Raw genomic sequence first — 19,001 nt, 5'->3', positions numbered from 1 at the left:
ACTCATATACCGCTTGGGAACCCTGCAGCTCAATGGTATCAATGTGGATTTCACAAACTTCAAAATCTCGCCTCCCCCCAATGCATCCCAAAATGCCCAGCTTGTCCCTGCCTCCCTAGCCTGTTCTTACTCTCACCTATGCCCTCCTCCCACCTCAAGCCGCACCTCCATTTCCTACCTACTAACCTCATCCCGCCCCCTTGACCTGTCCGTCCTCCCCGGACTGACCTATCGCCTCCCTACCTCCCCACCCATACTCTTCTCTCCACCTATCTTCTCCTCTATCCATCTTCAGTCCACCTCCCCCCTCTCCCTATTTATTTCAGAATCCTCTCCCCATCCCCCTTTTCTGATGAAGGGTCTAGGCCCAAAACATCAGTTTTTGTGCTCCTGAGATGCTGCTTGGCCTGCTGTGTTCATCCAGCTCCACACTTTGTTATCTCGGATTCTCCAGCATCTGCAGTTCCCATTATCTCTGATCACAATACTGTATGTAAATTGTTTCTTAGCAGCTAAAATCTCAGGCTGTTCTGACTCTAAAAGTCACATGCCCAGACATTGTTATGGTTAGATAATAGTTTCTGCAGTGTGGACTGGAGTTGTGCATTGGGATCCTGTGACAATCCCTGACATGACAGGCTCTGAAGGAACTAAATTCTGACAGGTAACTCCCTGTTTGTGTTACTCTCTCAGAAAAAAAACATAAATGTTAGAGAATGTCACATAAGCAGAATAGTTACCAAGGAAACTAAAGACCCTGTTTTAACCCCTGGGTAATGAATAAATTAAAGCCTCAATGCATCCCTTCCCCTTCTCTGCAACAACACAATGCTACTTGACCTCGCCCGAACCAAACGCCTGAAATACAACATCTCAGGAACCAGCACAAAATCCCACCAAAACCAATCCAGTTTCCCACACCCAGTCCAAGACCTGACATCACCACCTTTCTGACCTTAACACTACCAAATAGATGCCACTCCACCTGCCCAACCAAACATTACACCCCCCTTTCTAAACTCAACTGTGACCCTGATCAACACCCAATGATCAGACGCTCCACCGAAAAAAGTTCCTTTTGATCAGACATGCTTCCATACCACCCTGGCTCAATCCAACACAGCTTGCAAGTCATAGATTAAGCAAATGTCTGTGCTTGGGGTATTATGGATATTTGTAAATATGAGAACTGAATGCACAGGTAGCAAGCTTTGTAATACAACAAGAGCAAGTTAAACTGTGCAGTTATGCTGTAAAAGGCATGTATATTGTTAATGTCTGTGTTTGGACTTAATGGTATTGATATTTGGGCTCATGACCAGACTGTTCTTTAAGAGTATCTGCAGCCTATCTTTGGATAACTAAGAAATCATTGGCCAATTTCATACAAAAATCTGGAGAAAAATGCTTTATAGCTTCAGAATAAACAGCTATTCAGCCTTTTTCCCTAAACTGATGCATCTTTCATTTAAGAATGCAGAATTTAGGGCTTGAAACCAAGTGGAAACTTCAAACAGATATTAAAATATTTCACATGAATTTACTTCTTCTCTTGTTTGCATGGCTTCATAAGACTTCCTCTTTTACTATCTATTTTTGTATTATTAAAATCAATTGTATTTATGCTATGATTTATCTTCCCTACTTCTTCATCTGCTGCTTAATTCTGTTACTCAGTTTCACTGATCTCCTCAAGTCAACAATCTGGAGTGATAGGATGGTGCCAGTGTACCCCAATGTAACGGCTGTCAATATTACATTCTCATCATTGCCAATCTCTCTATTTTCTAGGATCATTAGATAAACAAATGTCACTGCAAGACAGCATGAAGTAGTAAACAAAAAAAAAGAAAAACAGAAGGGAAGGGAATCCTTTTCAGTAGTTCAGAGAACTCAGAACTTAATCTTCTCCAGAAAATTCTGATTTTGTTCAGTGAAAAATAAACAAAGAACAGCAGATGTTGGAAATCTGAAACAAAAACAAATTGCTGGAGAAACTGAACAGATCTGAAAAAGGGTCACTGGGCTTGAAATGTCGACTCTGCTCTCTCTCCACAAATGCTGTCAGACTTGCTGAGATTCTCCAACAATTTCTATTTTATGTGAGCATGAAGAAGGCACCATAGTTAACTAGGCACAGTCACTCTTAGCAAGTTGAGCACTAGCTATGAACTAATTGTTCCTCATGATTAAAAATAATTGTGGGGATTGCACTGGAGCATTTAATCAATACAAATGAGCAGGATCCATGAATTTTGGACTTCAGGGCCTCAAGACGATGGTAGAAGGTGTAACTATTTTTGTGGCATCTTTATCATATCACAGAGACTCATGGTGTAGGTCAGCAACTTGAAGCTCTTTGCAGTTGAACCCTTCCTTCAGGAGTCTGTGAAAATAGTAATGATTAAGCTGAAGGATGATCATGTTGGAACCATACAGGCTCTGGACTCCAATACCTCCTTTGCCGTTTTTAGAATTCATTCATCAAAGTGGTAGTGCTGCCTTGGCCAGCAAATGCCATTGAACCGAGTGGTTTACTGGATCATTTCATAGGACTGTCAAAAGTCTACCACATTGCTATAGGTCTCGAATCACGTGTAGACCATGCCAAGTATGAACAGCAGACTTCCTTCCCCAAAGGTTATTGGTGAATCGGATGGGTTTTTAAACAATAATCAACAATGGTTACACAGCCTGCATTGAGCTAGCTTTTAATTCCAGAAATTTTACTGAATTGAAATTTCACCATCTGACATGGCAGAAATGAAAACACATATCCTTGGAGCATTACGCTGGGTTCTGAGTTACTTGTACATTATCACTACATCACAAGCTCCCCTTAGGAAAGCTGAGAGACCTTTTTCCAGAGCCTGCTTTTTTATATGTCAGCAGAAGTGCAGTTCAGATGCAGAGTACTCAGTTCAGTAGCAGGGCAGTCAGGCAATAGAAAGGAACATTGGCGCTAACAACCACAAGACTTCTGCAAGTCTTCAGCCACTTCATCGAATATTTTTCTCACATGTCAGAAAGCAGTCTACAGCTGACTCCTTTCTGTATAAAAAGTAATACTTCTGGATCCTTTGATTGCATCTCTGCAGTGCACTATTTTTTAAGTAGTTTCTGCTGGGGGAGCATTTAATGAAAACAGTGTAGTTATTAAAGGGAACACAATGATCTGCTCCAAGAATCTTATACTGCGGTGGGAAATAACTTGTACAAGAATGGACCAATACCAATTTTGAAAACACTGAAGCAAATGTTAGATTGTTTTGGCAAAGTGCTGGTTGCACTACGTTTTTTCTCAGGTTTTTCACAGCAAGGCCTAGCACATTTTCTTGCCATAGCCTACCATACTCACCTCAGTAATTACTTACCCAAATGCTGTGGCATCGCTCTTAGGTGTTTCTAGACCAATCTTACCATGCTCCAAAGCAAGTCAACACACCACTGCCAGAACTGCCCAGCATTCCTGATGCCAGTGACAACTTGAAAAGTTTTAAAGAAGCGTAACACCAGACTTATAACGTTAACTCTGTTTCTCGTGCCATAGATGCTGAGTTTCTCCTGCATTTTGGTGTTTTTGTTCCAGTTCTCCGGGATCTATAGCATTTTGCATCTTATCTTTATAAAGCTAATATGCACCCGGACAAGCACTGTCAGTCCAGAGCTGCCCTGCACGGTTCCTGTCATTTGCCCTGGACGTGATAGCTAAAGGGAAAAAGGCCTTCTATTTTGCAGGCAGGGACCCAGAGATCCTACTGGATGGGGTGGTGCACAGGCAGGATGTCCACATCTGCCAGGAATAGAAGAGGAGGCGGCCACAGCATAAGACCACGCTGTTCTGAGGAAGGGACACCGGACCCATAACGTTAACTCTGTTTTTTCCTTCACAGATGCTGCCAGACCCGCTGAGCTTTTCCAGCAATTTTGTTTTTGTTCCTGATTTACAGCGTCTGCAATTCTTTCAGTTTTTATAAGACCATGCCAGCCTGTTCTGAGGTTTCCAGCCAGGTCAGTGCAGACCTAGCTGACTAGAGGAATGTCCAGCCGTTTAGGGTGGAAGGTCAATGACTCAGCCAGCATAAATGCCAACTTGTTGTCTTTAATTCTTACACTCGGTCTCTCACTCCACTACTGCATGTTCATCTCCCAGCAATGTTCACACTTTAACATTTTCAGAAACGTCTGCAACTTCTTACCCTATTTACTATCACTCAGCCCAATCACGAACACCACTAACTCTAGGTAACCTCCGTGTTGCCTACTCACTCATTTTGGACACTTTCCTAACTGTACCAAAAATAACAGCTGGGCTACCCACTTCCATCTCCCTAATACCTGCTTCTATCTTATTTCAGAAGGAACCCAGGCTATAATAGGCCAGAAAGTGGTTAAGACAGGTGATGGACTAATTAACATTCAGCTCCTCACCCCTTGCATGGAGACCCTAACCACACTGAGCGACTGTGTCTCCAACTGGTTTTGGATGCTGCCCTTGACTTATTCTGCCTGAACCCCCTCACCAAAGCCTCTCCCCGATTTAACTGAAGACTGTTGACAACCAGGACAGCTTCCTGACTTTGTGTCTGTGCTAACCAGCATGGCAATAAATCTGTGCTGTGAGAGTGGGAAATGTGTGGCGAGGCAAGGAATACAAGACAGGGATGCTGTGAGCATCTAAGTAGGTTCAAAATCCGAGATGCAGCATTAAGTGCAGAAATTCCTCTAAGTGAACTGGAGATGTGTTATGAGGGTATATGGAAGTTGACATATGCAGAATGCTAGCTATAATGGGAGGTGAATTTGTTAAGACGGGAAGCGGAATATTGGTAAGGCAAGTTGCGATGTTAAAAAAATTATAATCATCCATTTTTGGCAACTGGCAAGTTTCTGGTTTGATAGCTGCCTCACCACTCAGTGGAGGCACGAAACATGCAGCAAATTGCTCCTGACAAGATCGGTATTGTTGAGAGATAATAAAATGTGAGGCTGGATGAACACAGCAGGCCAAGCAGCATCTCAGGAGCACAAAAGCTGCCGTTTCGGGCCTAGACCCTTCATCAGAGAGGAGGATGGGGAGAGGGAACTGGAATAAATAGGGAGAGAGGGGGAGGCGGACCGAAGATGGAGAGTAAAGAAGATAGGTGGAGAGAGTGTAGGTGGGGAGGTAGGGAGGGGATAGGTCAGTCCAGGGAAGACGGGCAGGTCAAGGAGGTGGGATGAGGTTAGTAGGTAGCTGGGGGTGCGGCTTGGGGTGGAAGGAAGGGATGGGTGAGAGGAAGAACCGGTTAGGGAGGCAGAGACAGGTTGGACTGGTTTTGGGATGCAGTGGGTGGGGGGGGGGGGAAGAGCTGGGCTGGTTGTGTGGTGCAGTGGGGGGAGGGGACAAACTGGGTTGGTTTAGGGATGCAGTAGGGGAAGGGGAGATTTTGAAACAGGTGAAGTCCACATTGATACCATATGGCTGCAGGGTTCCCAGGCGGAATATGAGTTGCTGTTCCTGCAACCTTCGGGTGGCATCATTGTGGCAGTGCAGGAGGCCCATGATGGACATGTCATCTAGAGAATGGGAGGGGGAGTGGAAATGGTTTGCGACTGGGAGGTGCAGTTGTTTGTTGCGAACTGAGTGGAGGTGTTCTGCAAAGCAGTCCCCAAGCCTCCGCTTGGTTTCCCCAACGTAGAGGAAGCCGCACCGGGTACAGTGGATGCAGTATACCACATTGGCAGATGTGCAGGTGAACCTCTGCTTAATGTGGAATGTCATCTTGGGGCCTGGGATGGGGGTGAGGGAGGAGGTGTGGGGACAAGTGTAGCATTTCCTGCGGTTGCAGGGGAAGGTGCCGGGTGTGGTGGGGTTGGAGGGCAGTGTGGAGCGAACAAGGGAGTCACGGAGAGAGTGGTCTCTCCGGAAAGCAGACGGGGGAGGGGATGGAAAAATGTCTTGGGTGGTGGGGTCGGATTGTAAATGGCGGAAGTGTCGGAGGATAATGCGTTGTATCCGGAGGTTGGTAGGGTGGTGTGTGAGAACGAGGGGGTTCCTCTTGGGGCGGTTGTGGCGGGGGCGGGGTGTGAGGGATGTGTTGCGGGAAATACGGGAGACGCGGTCAAGGGCGTTCTCGATCACTGTGGGGGGAAAGTTGCGGTCCTACCGCGAAGCCTCTTCGGTATTGTTGAACTTCTTGTGCAACTCTGACACAAAAACTGAAAGAAGTGCAGATGATGTCAATCAGAAATGAATACAGAATTTGCTGAAAAGCTCAGCAGGTCAAGCAGCATCTGTGGAGAGAAATCAGAGTTTATGTTTTGGTTTGCATGATTCTACCTCAGAAATGATCTCAGAATTTATCTCAGTTCTGACAAAGGGTGACTCAACCTGAAATGTTAACTCTCACTCTTTGTCCATTATGTCCAGGAAGGGTAGTCGGTTGTTGATCTCTCCTTCTTTTGTGAAATTTATCCTGGTAAGGGTGTTGTCAACCCTGTTGGAATCAATCTGATCTATACTAGTCATTCAGCCAATTTAGCCAAACAGCCCAAATGAAGCCTGAGTTGCTGTGGCAACATATGCGTTTATATACACTTTGTAGCATGGAGCTAGAAATTGTGTTGAAGCTCCATTTTTTTTCCATCACGTAGCTGACCAGCAATCTCTCCCAAATTTGCTGCCTGCTGTTATTATATGTTGGAAAGATTTTACCCATTGATACCCAATCTGCCTTACTGCATTCAGATGGCACCTTCCTTCGTCAGACTTGAGCTTGGAGCTGTTTCTGACTCAGTCAGGCTGCCACCTACTAAGCAACAAATCCTCTCAGTACACTGAGAAGTTTTGCAGAATGGCAGGAGCCAATTGCATTTGAAATGTACGTGTGATTTGATTTTAGTAATTCTGATTTGTGGGCAAGACAAAGGAAATGGTACCAATGGATAGGACAGAGTACTACTTTGGCATCCTCAAGGTTACATACATTAATATCCGTGCACTACACAGGCCATAAACTGCTTAAAAATGACAGGAAAGGCCACCAGGAATTTTACCTATCCTCCCCAGAAAATAGAAAGCCAGCACCACATCAGCAGAGCTTTATGCCATGTCATTTTCTAACTGCAAAATTTCTTTTTAGGTACAGGCATAGCAGTGTAAGACAAAAAAACCCATCAAAATTCTTTGTGAGTTGAATTGAAAGTAGTTACACTAAATGTGAGACAAATATTTCTGTGGCTAAGTCTCGGTATGTTGGATTTTTTAAAAAATCTTTCACAGGATCAGGGCATCACTTATCGTGCATTTCTAATTGCCTAGATGGCAATTAAGAGTCAACCACATTGGGGTCTGGAGTTGTATGTGGGCCAGGGATGGTAGTTTCCTTCCGAAAGGATGATACAGAATGAGATACGTTTTTCCAATAATCGATAATAGATTCTTGGTCATCAATTCGACTCTTAATTCCAGATTTTTATTGAATTCAAATTCCACCATCAGCCATGGAGGAATTTGTACCCAGGTCCACAGAACATTGCCTGGATCTCTGGATTAACAGACCAGCAATAATACCACTAGGCCGTTGCCTCCCTTTCATCACCTTCTACATGCACAGTGTCTAAAAGAAAATCAGAAAACTTGCCAACTTGCCATGTCACTTTTCATCTATATAAATTAATGAAAATAAATCAGCAAACCTCCTTCACCAACACATGTTGCTCCACATCCCTATATTTTCAAATAAATACCATAGTAATTTGATATGCAAAATGTAGAAACTAGAAAATATAATTTTTTTTTTGCTTTTCTCTCAACCAGGCTGCTGTTTTACAGATACAAACCTTCCATAGTATTTGTGAGAATACTGGCCACACTCAACGCTCTCTGCCTTTGTATAGGATCTTCTAGAAAATCCATAGAAAATTGATGAGATCCTGATCGCCTCTTCTTCAGATCTGTTTCTGTATTTGTGCCCTGCAAATGATATAAAATTCAATTATTCAGTTTTATCTCAACCTGTTCACTTCCAAACTTTTCCAAAGAAACCTTATCCTGAAAAATGTTAGAATAAAAATAATTTAAAAAAGGAATTTCAAATTCATGGTATATTTTCCTTGCACTACATTTTCAATTATACTGTTTAGCATTTGTTTATTGGAAAGATGCTGATATTTATGCCAAAGTGACAGTGTTAATACTTGCAACAAAGTTAACCTTTCAGCTACAGAACTAAGGCACGTAGTATCAGATCTAATCTTCTAGCTCTCACATAGAGCATAGAGAATGATGGAGGGAAAGGAATTATCCAGTTTGAAAGAGTGAGGGCGATGGAAGTGCTGATATCAGCCGACTTTTATTTCTGCGCTTCTGACACCAGCAATGAGAATAAGATCAGTTACAGAGTATTATTTCTCATGCTATTTTGTCTATGAGTATGCACAACTTCAGCAGACAACTGGAGTCTTGTGAAATGTGCAGTATGTGGATATCTGTTCAATAGTCACTAATGAGCCCTGTTAAAAAGAGTACATATGGGACATTAATTACAACAGTGAACTTTTCATTTCCAGTCTGCCAGTATGGTAAGAAGTATCATAAATATAATTGGTGCTTGACATTGTAAGTAGACATTTAAATATAATCAAAAGCAAAGTAATGCAGATTGTGGAAATACAAGAAAAAAGTGAATTTAAAACAGAATACCTTGAAAATAAGCTGAAAATGCAGGAAAGCATATGAGAAGAGGAATATAACAGAGGATGAAGGTATAAGTTAAAATCAAGCATAGAGTTTCTCATTGATTTTGAATTTGTGTATCAGTCTAGATCTAGAATTACATGAAAACTATAAAACTGAAGTACAAGTACATGATTCCTGATTTAAAAAGGTTATGAGTACTTTTAGCATAGTTTATTTAGAACTTAACAATGTCAAAAATAATTTTAAAAATTAATGTTCAATTTCCTTCAGTGGGCCAGTGCAAATGCAAATATTAGTCCCACTTCCATGATTGGGATGTAGGTGTTGTTAGTTATATACAACAGCCATCAACTGAAAATTATGGCAGATGCCTGAGAGATCGGGAAAAGGACACTGTAGGATTTAATGAATCCATGCTAACTCCTAAACAGTCTTTTGGACAGACTCCCTCCAAAGTTATGTTGGCACTCCAGTGGAATGAGTGCCAATTCTCAGAGGGATTGTTTCATGATTGTATTTTTTAAAGTTGTTCATGGCTGTAACAGTATTTCTTTCACCTTTAAGTAAGAGATCTGTGAATTTTTCATGCCAGTATTTGAATTGAATAGTGATACCCTGTGTTTACTCAACAAGTACTAGTATGGTATTCATGTTATTATACTTTTTATGTGTGAACTATCAAGAAAATAGCCTGTTTTCAAAAAGACCATTTTAATTCTTAGAAGTGTGATTTCTGGGCCATCAGATTATTGCTCACAGTTCACACAAGGTAACTATGATTGCATACTCACCAGAAAAGTGATTGATGTTAATATAACGTAACTAATAATATTAAAGGTTAAGGATACACAGGAGAAGGGCATTGATTATTGAGTACCTTGGGCACAATAAAAAATGACTTAGCCCAACAATGATAAATTAAATGAAGTACTCAGTTATTTTAAATCAACTCAGGCATGCTGTGTCAGACATCTAGAACAGGTGTAACTTCAGTCTGGAATTTCTGGCTCAGAGGTCAGGGACACTACTGCTACACCTCAAGGCCCCTACTAAATTTAATTACTTAATCTTCCTTCAAAGTTATGACTTTGGTTACGATGTCCCTTCAAAGGATGATTCACTAATGAATTTGTTCATTTTGTTCATTTGGTATACAGAAGAACGTAAAGAAATAAAATAATCAGACGGTTAGATAGGGTGGATAGGGAGAGCCTTTTTCCTAGGATGGTGACCGTGAGCACGAGGGGGCATAGCTTTAAATTGAGGGGTGAAAGATATAGGACAGATGTCAGAGGTAGTTTCTTTACTCAGAGAGTAGAAAGGGAATGGAACGCTTTGCCTGCAACGGTAGTAGATTCGCCAACTTTAGGTACATTTAAGTCGTCATTAGACAAGCATATGGACGTACATGGAATAGTGTAGGTTAGATGGGCTTGAGATCGGTATGACAGGTCGGCACAACATCGAGGGCCGAAGGGCCTGTACTGTGCTGTAATGTTCTATGTTCTATGTAAGAGACACACATGGGACACTGGATTTTAGTTAGAGAGGAGCAAAACATTTCTGATGTTGAATTTTGTGAAGAAATTTAGCACTGAGCCAAAGATTTCATCTAATTTCCTACTTTATCCAGCTTCAGAATGCATTAACAGTCAATAGTGAGCTGAAGCCACAAGTTTTATTGAATTGATGACTTCATCTACAAAGTATTTCAGTATTTATTAGTACAAAGATAATAGATTCCCAATTGAATTACCTGCAGTGAATTAGACAGTAATGTTAAAGTGTGAGAGCTGCAATGGCAGACATTAAAGTAAATGTAATTTGACGGTGTTAAAATATTTTTGATTGGATTCTGGGATAATATCAACCATGAACATACTTTCTGCTGCATTTCTGAAAAGCAATAAAAATTTTAAATAAGAGATAACAAAGGTGAAGAGCTGGATGAACACAGCAGGCCAAGCAGCATCTAGGAGCAGGAGAGCTGACGTTTCGGGCCTAGACCCTTCTGGAAAAAGGTCTAGGCTCGAAACGTCAGCTCTCCTGCTCCTACGATGCTGCTTGGCCTGCTGTGTTCATCCACCTCTACACCTTGATATCTCAGATTCTCCAGCATCTGCAGTTCCTGCTATCCATGAAAATTTTAATATAGTTTATTGTATTTAGAGAGCTATCCTATACATTATTTTCAAGTCATTTGAAATAAAATACAGGATATCATTTGGTCGATCAGCTATGCGTTTCTCAATGGCATCCTATGCTGTAATCATTGCAGTACCACATGGCCATCACGCCTAATCTAACTATTTAAAACTTTCTTACATTGTCATCAGTAGCTGGCTTATCTATTATCACCTCTGGCAGAAGTCGTCCAATGGGTGATGTTGGAGTTGAAGGTCCACCGGCTAGTGAAACTACTCCATTGCAGTCCACTGTGCTGTGCATCTTCCCATTCACTGGAAGCACTGGTAGCATCCTGGATGACCTACTGGTCTGACTAATGTTACTGCTGCGTCTCTCACCCTGCCTCCGTGGAATAAAGAGTGAGCCCCTTCTGCTTTCATTGTCTTCAAAAGTGCTGTGCTCATCATCAGCAAAATCATTTTCTGACCCGACATCTTTAGTCCGTCCTTTAAAACTGAAGATGCTGCTTCTGCTGTTGCGTCTTGGAGAAAAGATGGAGCCACGAATACTTAGTAGTGACTAAAAAAGAATGACAATATACGAGAATCAGTATCACTTCAATTTTGAACTATGATATGTCATTCCTGTTTATACAGTTGTTTCCAGGTTTCCTCATACTTTCAATCCCAAAGAAGCAGTCTGCTGCCATTTTAATCTGAATAAGCTTTTCTACAAAATAACTGAAACATTGCTTTCAGAAACATGGAAATTTTGCTTGAAATACCTACTGCTGGGTCACTTTCAATATATGAATGATTTAAATCACCATGAAATCCACTGATTAGTCATGTAACTTGCAATCAAGTTAAAAGATTGAGACATTAATTAGTATATTACATATGTGCTTTTATAGCACTATTTAAATAAGAAGAGACAGATTGTTATGTCAGAGTGGAACTAGCTGGTTGATTCTTCGCTAATTACGAGACAATTTTCTGCATTTATGTAGACTCTAATTTAGCCTACTTTTCTTCTCCATTGTTTGCTCTTTGCAATCTTTTTGGATAGAGAAGACAATATTCTTGTGTCTGAGGCCTGCTCCCATGCTACAAAAATTTGATGAGCTCTAAAAAATATTTTTCTGCATAAATTATACCAATGCAAACAAACACGTATTTAATCAATGTATAATATGGTGCTGGTGTTCAGTAACAATTCTCAAACCCAATGCTGGAAACACTCAGCTGGTCAAGCAGCATCTGTGAAGAGACAGGAGGAAGGTTTGCCTTTCATTCAATGATTGCTTTCATAACTGGTCAAAAACTTGAAATTTTAACTCCATATCCCTTTCCAGCTGCTGAGTGTTTTCCAACAGTTTTTTCTTCCTAATTTCACATCTCCTGTGAAATGGGATATCTATAGTATTTTACTTGCTTGCATTGAGATCCTAACAGCACAATAATAGCCTTCTAATCCCACAAAAGAACCGTTGTACACGATCGAAGTACAGATGGACATCAAAAGCAATACTAACATTGGGGAAGAGGGAGAAAGTTTGGAAAAAAAACTAAGAAGTATGATTTGCATAACTGAAGAATGAAACATGTGACTTTCTGTGGCTGTCAATAATGATTAAGTACATGTATTAAGTACAGCTGCCGTCTGCCTGGCTCCTGATCACAAACTTAATGCTCACCACTGCTCTGTTTCTTTTCCAAGCCCTCATTCCTTAGCTCAAATATGACCTAATCACAACAATTGTTGTAAAGCGATGATTCATTCTCTTCTGAATTTAAATGTAGCACCAAACTGTTACACTAAACCCTGAAGAGTACCCTCTCATTTCCCTTGCCTTCTCTTTTAAGGGCTTCCATTTGGCTCCATTATTGCAAAAAATTTACCACACACTGCATACAGGTCATTAAAATTGTCAAACAGCAATGGTGCTGCCATTGTTGGGTTACACATCTACTGTCAAGTTTAGGTCACAACGGCCAGATGAGGGCAAAAAAATACATCAGGTTAACAGCTAGATTTTATGAGATACAGCACCACATATGGAGAGGAATTTGCTGTTTAGATGGTGAAAGTGAAAGTGTGTGGGTACAGTTCAATATTTAAAGTTAATGAACACTGCCAAAATTAGTCCAAAGATGTGCAGGATATGTGGTTTGGCTATGCTAAATTGTCCATAGTGTCCAGTGACATGCAGGGTTACAGGGACAGGATGGAAGGATGGGTCTAGATGGGATGCTCTTTGAATGATCAGTGTGCACTTAGTGAGCACAACAATCTGTTTCATACTGGAGGGATTTTAAAATTCTATGACCTGGTTCAGAATCTCACTTTTAACCTTTTCCTTTAGCAGTTAAGGAAATAGACCACTCGGATGTTTATCAGATCCCAGAAGCAACGTGATATTGTTGCATCATGTTTATTTCACAATTTTGTGCAAATATACAGCAATCTGGAAGAGTGCTTAAAGAAATCTGTCTTTTGTCTTTCGTTATTTTGTCATGTATTATTCCAGCATTTTTAGGTCCAGTGGGTCAAGGATAGCTTCAAGTATGTGGGGTAAATGCAGGTTTGTTTAAGAAGTTATCTTTTCTGTTGCAATTCTCTTAAAGTCAGAAATAAGAATATTTGAATATTGTCAGTAATGGTTACAACAACTCCTTATATAGGTCTTTTGATCGAATAAAATTCTGAAGATGCTTTACAGATAAATAAGAAGCTAGAATATACAGAAAGCAGCCAGTATTACAGCACAGTGGACTACAAAAAGTACATTTGCTTCTATACTATTCCTTGCTCCTTAATTCAAACCTTTGCCTATCCTGAATTGCAATATGGAACATAACAAGTAGTGATATTCTAGCTTGTGAATTTAGAACACCAGAGCTAACTAACTACAAGCCCACTCTGCTGATTTTACAATCATACTTTGTCCCTAAGATCATGCAACCAATGATGAAAATTTGCTATTTGCAGAATCATTAAAGGAGTGCTAATTCCTTGAGGAATGAAAACTTTTAAAGTATTGTCTTGTTGACTTCATCCAATTTTCTCATATATTTTCTTCTTTGTAATGACACCAGCAAGATCATCCTTATAATTTAGAAAGGCGCAAGGTACTCATTTAGTACCTCAGCCATCCCCTTTTTCTGCACAAAATCATCCCCTTTTTGGTCCCTAACTAGCACTAAATGTTATTTGACAATTTTTTTAAACCTACACACATTTATGAAGGACTTTTGTGTTCTCTTTTATGTTACCAGTTAATCTATTCCCAGTCAATTTTTTCACTCCTCTGGGTTCCTTTTCCCATTTTCCACGGTTGTCCATTGTATTATGAATTTGGCATTTATCACAAACCTTCATTTTTTGTTTCATTTTCAGCTCCATAGGTTAGCTGTGTCAGAACAGAAATGGATGAGTTTCAATAACGGCGATTGGAATCACGTTCTGAGATTCCTGCCTCTCTTACCATTGTTGTTTATTTTTAGTGCCACAGAATTAGCGTGTGGGTTGTAAGCCCAGATTCAGCACTCTTACCTTTGCCAGCTCAGTTGTTGAGATTGCATTTGACATACTTCACACACTCCCTGCCTCCATTCCACCCTATTTTCATAGAGTCAGATCCATTTTTTTGTAGGTGATATTAGATAAGATTCCCTACAGTGTGGAAACAGGCCCTTTGGCCCAACAAGTCCACACCGCCCCTTGGAGAATCCCACTCAGATCCATCCCCCTATAACCCACACACCCCTGAACACTATGGGCAATTTAGCATGGCTGATCCACCCAGCCTGCACATCTTTGGACTGTGGGAGGAAACCGGAGCACCCAGAAGAAACCCACGCAGACACGGGGAGAATGTGCAAACTCCACACAGACAGTTACCTGAGGGTGGAATCGAACCTGGGTCTGTGGCGCTGTGAGGCTGCAGTGCTAACCATTGGGCCACCGTGCCACCCCAATTGTTCATAACATCTCAAAGGAGTTGTGAACCATGCAATTCTGATCTGTAGTTTGGGAGTTTATGACATGTAGGTTCAAAATGTTTGCTAATTTCACACTTGGAGTATGTGTCTAGTTTTGCTCTCATTACTAAAGGTAAGATATACTTGCCACTGAGGAAGAGCAATGAAGGTATACTAAGTAATTCATTGGTTGAGGGATTGTTCTATGAGAAAAGATCAAATTGACTGGGCCTATATTCACTGGAGCTGAGAAGAATGTGAGATGCTTTCATTCAAACACATAAAATTGTTATAGGGATTGACAGAAAAGATAATTCTCCTAGCTGAGGGCTATAAAACAAGGGACATGTTCTTAGAGTAAAGGGGAAGCTCGTCACTCAGAGGTAGCGGATCTTTGAAATTTACTGCCTCAGAGGGCTGTCAAGATTCAGTCTTTAAGGTTGTGCAGGACTGAGATTGATAAACTTCTACGCATTGTCAAATACGTCAACAAGCAGGAAAATGATGCTGAAATGGAACATCAGCTATGATCTCAAAGAATAGTACAGCTGGCTCAAAAGTCAGGATGGTTTACTCCTGCTCCTATTTCTTACCTTCCTCACATATCATATGTGGTAATGCAGGATAAGTTAAATATGTTCTTACCACTGATACTTGGTTTAGAAAAGGTAAGTGACCACTAAACCTAAGGGTGATGCAGTGGTTAGCACTGCTGCGTCATAGCACCAGGGACATGCGTTCAGTTTCAGCCTGAGTCACTGTCCATGGGGACAACAGACATTCTTCCCACGCCTGTGTGGCTTTCTTCCAGGTGCTCCAATTTCAACCCATTCTCCGAAGATGTGCTGCTTAGGTGGACTGGCCATGCTAAATTGACCCATAATTTCTGGGGCTGTTCCAGCTAGTTGAGTTAACCATGGGAAATATGGGGTTACCAAGATAAAGTGGGGGACTGGGTCTGGATAGGATGCTCTTCGGGCAAGTCACTGCAGACTTGATGAGCTGAATGACCTCTTTTTGCACCGTTGAGATTCTATGATTAAAGTGACCTGCACTGTGAAAACTGGTAAATCTTTGAAGGAACTGGACTAAATATCCACTGCATAAAGTACCCTTCTGCAATGAACAGTGTTGAGATCTAGTTTTTATTGAGTCAATTGTATATGTGCTTTAACCTCTAAATTGATTTCTAGTTTAGGCACCTGTTGAGACTTTCAAATATGTAACAAATGACCACATGTTTTATGAATTCAAAAGCTTTAATGTGCTCACTTCTGCATACTTTGCTAAATAGCTGTGCAATTTTACACAATTATAAGTGTTTGGGTTGAGCTCCATACACTACGAATGGATTGAGTTCAGCAGGGCTACTCTGGAGATCTTAGGATTGATTGACTGCTTTATGAGCAGAGGATTATTATGACCAGAGAGGATTATGCTTTTCAGGAAGTTTTTGAATGACTGTTGATTTATTTTGGATATTTTCTACAATTACTTCAGAGAATTAAATATTTTTCAGGTGGAGTTTGAAAGTTATGTTTGGTGATTTTAATGAAGCCTTAAGATACGCAAGGCTTTTTTCGTGTGGAATTTGAAAGCATGATTATTTTCAAAGTCACGTGAGTGCCTCAAACACTTCCCTATGTTATTACACACTTATGAATTCTGACCACAGTAAATATTGGGTGGGTGCACAAGGTGGGTAATGAGCACAAGAAGGGTATGAAGAGGGCTTAGGGAAAGCGGATGGTAAGCACTGTAGTGTCTCATCTCTTTTATTCATCCAGGAATTTCTAACTTTGGATCACTTCCTTTTGTTTGTCGGAATGTATCTTGTCTTTATCTGAACTATCTTGCCTCCACGGGTTTCCCATTACTCGTTTACTATTTTAACTCTAAGTATTATAAACTAGATTGCAGTTCAATTCACAGAATTTAGCTCTCCTACAGTTCAGTGTTTTACATTTGGATTTTTCCTCTCTTTTAGATAACATCTTAACCTACTGACAATAGAATCATTGTTTCTCAAAGATGCCCAAAAAAATATGCTGTATTTACTCCACGTCATGAGGCTAAATCACTGAAATTGTTTTCAGATGGGTAGCTGCTGGGGTTTTAGGTTTTTTCCTTGGCTGGAAAAGAAACACATTTGCACATACTGGGAGCTACATACATTAAAACACAGTGCCCTGTTCCTTGCAGACAGAAAGAACATATAAACACATTTTGCCTGTTTCATTTTAACAAAGTAGAGGAGAACCAATTTCTGTTTCATTTCTTAGGGAAAAAGGTTAATGCCTGATTTAAAATTTAAACAAAGCTTGGCAGTTAACTACCTGTCATCATATCTGGTGCAGTCTCCACAGCAACAACTCTACTATTATTGTCCACTTGTCAAACAATCTGCATTCTCCTCTAATTAGGTATAAATGTTATTTTCTACTTACCTTGGTACTCTTGTAAATTATCTGATCAGTACAAAGCAAAAAGCTCTGACAAAATGCATCTTCTTTTCTTAGCAACACAAGTCAATAGCTCAAAACAACTATTTGTTACCATCTTTCTTAATGAAATATGGTAGAAATATCAGTGATTACTATATAATGGAATCATACATTATAAACAATTTATTCCACTTACCTGATGTGGGGAAGAATTTTTCTTTTCGTAAGAAAGACAGTTGCGATCGAGAGAAAACCGGAAACCATTTCCCTTTCTTCCGTTGTCCTCTGATTCTGACTTGTGAGCCCTTTCACCTTTATCCTTTTCCTCGGCATCTAGCTCGGTTTGTCTTCGTTTCTTCCTTCTGTTTCGCCTCTCCTTTGCACTCTTTGAACTAAGCTTTGATGCATCTGAGGAACTGTGGGACATTTCACATAGTCCAATTCTTCCATTTTCATCTCCTGCCTCAGCTGCAGCAGCGGCTGCAGCCTGTTCAATGGCAAAAAAAATACAAGATTTTTAGAGATCACTTTTTCAGTGTTATGAAGGCAGAAAGTAGAAAATATATTATTTACATCTGCATACGTACAAGTGCCAACTAGATTGACTTAAAAAGGAAAGGTTTCCAGTCAATTAGTACATCTTAATAAAAATACATATTGTGGAATATATAGGTTAATATCTTACTAAGATGTGCACAAAAGGAACTGCAGTTGAATATACCTAAGTTTCTGAGTGCCATTATCCAACCTATACATTTCAAGCCTACATCTGGGAACATTAAACTTTTATTCCGATCAAGAAAAGCATTGAGATGATCAAAATGTAAAAGATGAGCCCATGCACCATAACAAGGGTGGAACAATTTAAGCACGAAGGTTAGAGGTTTGTCAATAAAAAGAATGTGGTGCATTGAGCTAGAAATTACATTTGCAAAACAGATGGAATAGGTGGGATTTCAGCAACTAACATTTGTTGCCAAAAGGATTTCTGACAAAGTTTAACTGAAAACTGAGTTGCACTATTTAGAAGAATCCCTTAGTGGCCATGCAAAAAAACAGCATGAATTTTGTTCCATTTGTATATGATTATCCTCCACCAATTAAGATGCCAACTGAGTTGTGAAACAAGGTTCTTTCCACCAGAGAAGCACTGTCTCTGCCTTTCTATCCTTGTGGTCAGAAAACATTCAACACTAGGTTAGAGCTTAACAGGTTTATTTGAAAACACAAGCTTTCAAAGCCTCACTCCTTCTTCAGGTGTTCGTGAGAGAGGTAGTATCAGACACAGAATTCATAAGTAAAAGATCAAGGTCACATCTCTGATCAGGATGCATTAAATAAACCCGAGATGCTGTTAAATCTTTAATCAGTTAGGTTTTAATCCCCAAATTCCTTTCAAGTCAATGTCCTGAGCGAACTAAAGGTTTTATCAGTGTCAAGAAGAGATAACATTTTAGCTCAGACAATGCATGTTAGATGTGAGGCTTCGTTTAGAATCCATTCATGTTTTAGTTGGGAGTCAGATTGGTTTTATTTCTAAAATAGGAATTTATAAAATGCCACACTGACTGACTATGCATATGCATGTGAGGGGGAGAGAGAGAGAGAGAGAGAATGCGCATGGGAGAGAGTTGGTGAGAGTGTGTACGCACATGTTTGGGGGAAGAGAGAGAAACAGCATGTGTGGAAGAAAGCCAGTGCATGTGCAGGAGAGACAGTGTGCATGAGAGGGAGAGGGAGTGGGAGAGGGAATTGGAGATACAA

The 19,001-nt window shown here is 40.4% G+C and overlaps 1 protein-coding gene across 6 annotated transcripts in view; it reads right to left on the bottom strand.

Moving 5' to 3' along the window:
- The window catches only part of scn1laa (sodium channel, voltage-gated, type I-like, alpha), a 176,456-nt gene that overhangs the window by 97,693 nt on the left and 59,762 nt on the right, over positions 1–19,001 (bottom strand). For 4 of the 6 annotated variants that reach the window (XM_059647325.1, XM_059647324.1, XM_059647326.1 and 1 more), the window contains exons 11-13: positions 17,434–17,724; positions 11,009–11,389; positions 7,825–7,957 (exon numbers count right to left, since the gene is read on the bottom strand). In XM_059647325.1, the coding sequence (XP_059503308.1) occupies positions 7,825–7,957; positions 11,009–11,389; positions 17,434–17,724 (805 nt within the window). The remainder of the gene's footprint in view (positions 1–7,824; positions 7,958–11,008; positions 11,390–17,433; positions 17,725–19,001) is intronic. The other 2 variants (XM_059647329.1, XM_059647328.1) reach the window with 1 other exon arrangement.

Source organism: Stegostoma tigrinum, chromosome 7, assembly GCF_030684315.1.
Source record: "Stegostoma tigrinum isolate sSteTig4 chromosome 7, sSteTig4.hap1, whole genome shotgun sequence".
Lineage (NCBI taxonomy): Eukaryota > Metazoa > Chordata > Chondrichthyes > Orectolobiformes > Stegostomatidae > Stegostoma > Stegostoma tigrinum.
This window is presented reverse-complemented; position numbering and strand designations above follow the sequence as displayed.